The 5,210-nt window shown below is 42.4% G+C and overlaps 1 protein-coding gene across 1 annotated transcript; it reads left to right on the forward strand.

Moving 5' to 3' along the window:
- The first annotated feature begins 1,700 nt into the window (after positions 1–1,700).
- LOC138880832 (uncharacterized) lies at positions 1,701–3,203 on the forward strand. Its single transcript, XM_070161011.1, has 4 exons — positions 1,701–1,899; positions 1,987–2,087; positions 2,229–2,715; positions 2,842–3,203. Exons 1-4 carry the CDS (start codon positions 1,701–1,703, stop codon positions 3,201–3,203), a joined length of 1,149 nt encoding a protein of 382 aa, XP_070017112.1.
- Positions 3,204–5,210: the final 2,007 nt, after the last annotated feature.

Raw genomic sequence — 5,210 nt, forward strand, 5'->3', positions numbered from 1 at the left:
GTGTACAACTCAATCATAGTTAGCTATTAGTTGACTTGCTTTTATTCAGTTATAGTTAGTTAAACCATCATCAATTGTTATTTAAATATCTAGGAAGTTGATTACAAAGAATTTAGTGAGTCTAACAAAAGTAATTGGTAGGTTAGTTCTCTGTGGGATTCGACTCCGGACTTATAAACCGGATTATATTTGCAATGAACGCTTAGTCCTTTTTATACGGCACAGTTGGGCGTGATCAAATTTTGGCGTCGTTGCCGAGGGATTAACGGTGTTATCAATTACAGTGAAAAAATACAAAAATTCTTAGTGTAGTCAGTTTTCTTTATTTTCAATCTATACATTGAAATTTTAACGTTTGTTGACTTGGTTGTACATGTGCATGCCTAGAAACTCATCGAGAACTAGTGAAGTATTTGAAGCATTATCAGATCCCGAGAAAGTTTTTAAGGCCTTGAATCGGGCCAACCGGTAAAATAAACAACCACAATCACCTGAACAACTCGAACCAGACATGGGGGATAATTTGTTAGACCCAGCTGCGCCATTGGCGCCAGTGGTACCTCTTGTGCCAGAGGCTGCTCTATATTACTGGGCACAACCCACATCAGAGAATTTGGCCACAACGATATTAGTCCCACAGATACAGGCCGAGTCATTTCAAATCACGAACAACATGCTGCACTTGTTGCAAAACAAGGGACTATTCTCAGGGTCATACATTGAAGATCCTCAATAGCACTTGAAGAAGTTTTTGTCAATCTGCAAAACTCAAAGGCAGCCCAACGTAACTCAGGAAGCAATAAAGTTGTTGTTGTTTCCATTTTCAATGACAGGATCTTCCTAGACTTGGGTAAACTCACTCCTCGTTAATTCCATAATTACTTGGGAGGAGTTAGTCAAGCAATTTGTGAATAAGTTTCATCCACCCAACAAGACTGCTCAGCAAATTGATGAAATTTTGAGCTTCAAAATAGAAATCAATGGAGACACTACAAGAAACGTGGGAATGATTCAAAGGGATGTTGGTTATATGTTCGCACCACGGTATTCCAGATCATATGTTGGGGCGGCGGTTTTACATGGGTTTGATAGATAACATGAAGGCTAATGTTGATGCTTCAGCTGGTGGAACATTCTTGAGCAAAACATGGAGATAAATCCAGAACTTTCTTGACAAGATGGCATAGAATTTGGGGTGGACAACCAGGAATGCACCTATCACTCCAGTAGTTCACTCAGTGCCCTTAGATCCATCCAACACTCTTGCTGAAAATATGGCCACATTAATGACACAGATGAGTATACTCACCAAAAAGGTGGAAGAGTCAGGGCAAAAGTAGCAGGTACACATTGTTGATACTACCAATAGGGGATTATACACATCTTTCATTAGTCAGCCAGTTGGTAACCAATGGAATGGAGAAAGTGATCATCATCATTACCTTGAGGACATGAATTATGTGTCTAATTATGGGAGCCAGAGATAGGGTGGTTAGAATTGGGGCCAACAGAATCAGCCATACAGGCCAGTCCAACCACAACTCAACAATGGAAATATGGGAGGTATGCAACCTCACAATAATATGGCGCCTTACCAAAGGTCACAGGGAAATAACAATCAAAATCAGCACCAGGGTTATCATCCTTCTCAGCAACAACATGGTGGAAGATAGGAAGATGGGTTTGCTAGACTTGAGACAATGATGCAGCAGGTTATTGGGTCAAATGCAAAAATGAGTGAAAGGGTAGATGCACATGAGTCAGCTATAAAGAATATTAAAGTGCAGATGGGCCAGATTTCGATGTCTTTGAATAATCGTCCTTATGGGACATTGCCTGCAGACACTCAAATAAATCCAAAAGATCAAGGCCTGAAGCAGCTGATAGCAGTGAGCCTACGTAATGGCAGAGACTTAGACTTGGAGCAAGATAGAGCTAGAGAAAGCAGATAAGCTGAGACACGTGTACCAGTGTCCATTGAGCTAGATGATGCAACAAAGCTGAGAAAGGTGACAATACAGCCTGCCCAGAAAGAAACCAATACACAGATTGAGGCTGAGAAAGTAGCTGAGATAGCCCGGGAACCGGTACTTGAGGTGGTGTCTGACAAAGAAAATACCCAAATAATTGGGAAGAAGAGACCTCCAGCACCATTCCCATAGAGGCTGGCCAAGTACCAGAAAAAGGAATAATACAAGAAATTCTTGGAGATGCTGAAACAAATCCAGGTAAATATTCTATTGATTAATGTGTTGAAGGAGATGCCTGGTTATACAAAAATGATGAAGGACTTGATGTCCCAAAAATTCGATTTCCAAGACTTGGCCACAATGACTCCTACTCAGACCTGCAGTGTTGTGGTGACTAGACTAGTTGCTGAAATGCTGTTTGTCCTAGGGAGTTTCACAATTCCCTGCACCATTGGTAACTTTGCTTATGCCAAAGCACTTTGTGATTTAGGGAATAACATAAATATTTTTCCCCTGGTGATCTATAAGAGGTTGGGGATTGGAAGAGCTAGACCCACTTCTATGTTATTGCAGCTGGGTGACAGGACAGTGAAAAAACCCTCTGGTAACTTGGATGATGTGTTGATTCAGGTAGGGAAATTTGTGTTCCCTACAGATTTTGTGATTCTAGATTGCAAGGTGGATGGAGAAATTCCCATAATTTTGGGAAGGCCGTTCTTGGCCACAGGGAGAGCTCTCATTGATTGTGAAACTGGGTAGCTCAAGACGAGGTTGAACGATGAGGAGATAACATTCAATGTGCAGAAATATATGAGGTGACCAAGCGAATTCGCCAATTGTCCTCTTATTGATGTCGTGGATGTAATCGTAGATGCAGATGATGAGACGTTGACTATTGAGGACCCTCTTGTTGTATGTCTGGTGAATTTAAATGAGGTGAATAGGGAAGAATTGGAAGAATGGGTGCTGGCTTTAGAGGGCAGAGGGTTTTGGTATAGAACACTTGAATTCGAGCCCCTGCACTTAGAAAACAGAGAAACTCCTCCAACCAAGCCATCCATAGAAGAACCACCAAAGCTGGAGTTGAAGCCACTACCCGCCCATCTCATGTATGAGTTCCTAGGACCTAGCTCCACATTACCTATTATTATCTCATCTAGTTTGTTAGATGTGCATGCACAACAACTTTTGCAGATACTCAAGGAGTGCAAGACTGCATTAGGTGGACTATGACAGACATTAAGGGGATCATCCCAGTATATTGTATGCACAAAATTCTGTTGGAAGAGGGGCACAAACCTTCCAGGTAGCACCAAAGAAAGCTGAACCCCAACATGAAGGAAGTGGTGAAGAAAGAGGTGATTAAGTGGTGAGATGCGGGAATCATTTTTTCCCATCTCTGACAGCAACTGGGTTAGCCCGATGTAATGTGTTCCTACGAAGGGTGGTATAACGGTGATAAAAAATGATAACAATGAGTTGATCTCTACAAGAACCATCATAGGTTGGAGAATTTGCATGGACTACAGAAAATTGAATCTGGCCACCCGGAAAGATCACTTCCCACTTCCCTTCATTGATCAGATGCTTGACAGACTGGTAAGGAGGTGTCACTTCTGTTTTCTGGATGGGTACTCATGGTACAATCACATCTCCATTGCACCAGAGGACAGAGAGAAAACCTCCTTCACATGCCCATATGTCATTTATGCTTTTTAGAGGATGCCCTTTGGCCTATGCAATGCACCCGGCACATTCCAAAGGTGTGTGATGGCTATATTCATTGACATGGTCGAAGACATAATGGAGGTGTTCATGGATGATTTCTCAGTGGTGGGAAACTCGTTCGACGAGTGCCTTATAAATCTAACCCGAGTGTTGTAAAGATGTATTGAGACTAACCTGGTACTTAATTGGGAAAAATGTCATTTCATGTTATAAGAGGGCATAGTCTTGGGGCACCGGGTATCAAGTAAGGGAATCGAGGTGGATCATGCTAAAGTTGATGTCATAGCAAAGCTTCCACCCCCACCTCAGTCAAGGCAATCAGGAGCTTCCTCGGGCATGCTGTTTTCTACCGGAGATTCATAAAAGACTTCTCAAAAATTGCCAACCCTCTCTATAAGTTGTTAGAAAAAGATCACCCTTTCTTGTTTTTTTGATAAGTGCAGGGTAGCATTCGAGGAGTTGAAAAAGAGGCTAGTCACAACACCCATCATTGTTGCCCCCGACTGGGAGCAACCGTTTGAACTCATGTGTGATGCCAGTGACTATGCAGTGAGAGCACTGCTGGGACAGTGAAAAGACAATCTAATGCACCTAATTTAATATGCCAGTAGAACATTGAGTGGAGCCCAGCTGAACTACACTATGACTGAAAAGGAGATGCTGGCTGTAGTGTTTGCATTCGACAAGTTCAGATCATACCTGATTGGCTCTAAGGTAATTGTATATACTGGTCATAGAGCTCTCAGGTACTTGATTGAGAAGAAGGAGTCCAAACCATGCCTGATTCATTGGATGTTGTTACTGCAAGAGTTCGACCTTAAGATTCGTGACCGTAAGGGCATAAAAAACCAAGTCGCTGATCATTTATCACGACTTGAAGGAGTTGAAAACTCAGTTAAGGTTGAGGATATTCTGGAAACCTTTCCAAATGAGCAGCTACTTGCTACAAGCATTGAGGAAGTGCCATGGTATACAGATTTTGCAAATTACCTAGCAAGCGGTATAGTTCCCTATGACCTTTCCACTGTGCAAAATAAATTTTTTTATTGTGACTGCCGTATGTACTACTGGGATGAACCTTATCTGTTTAGAATATGTGTTGACAATATGATCCAGAGGTGTGTCCCCAAGATAGAACAATCTTCTGTTTTGCAGGCATGTCACATCGGCATATGGCAGGCATTTTGGAGGAGTCAGGATGGCAGCAAAAGTGCTAGAAGTCGGGTTCTACTGGCCAACAGTTTTTAAGGATGCACATCAATGGGTGAAGGGCTATAATGAATGTCAGCGAACCGAGAGCATTTCCCGTTGCCATGAGATGCCCATGAACCCAATTCAAGAGGTTGAAGTGTTCGTTGTCTGGGGGATAGACTTCATGGGCCCCTTCGTCAGCTCATTTGGCAATAAGTGCATACTTGTTGCTCTAGATTACGTGTCCAAATGGGAGGAAGCTGCAGCACTTCCCACCAATGATGCAAGAGCGGTGGTGGGGTTTTTGAAGAAGAATATATT

The sequence above is a fragment of the Nicotiana sylvestris genome, chromosome 11, assembly GCF_000393655.2.
Source record: "Nicotiana sylvestris chromosome 11, ASM39365v2, whole genome shotgun sequence".
NCBI lineage: Eukaryota > Viridiplantae > Streptophyta > Magnoliopsida > Solanales > Solanaceae > Nicotiana > Nicotiana sylvestris.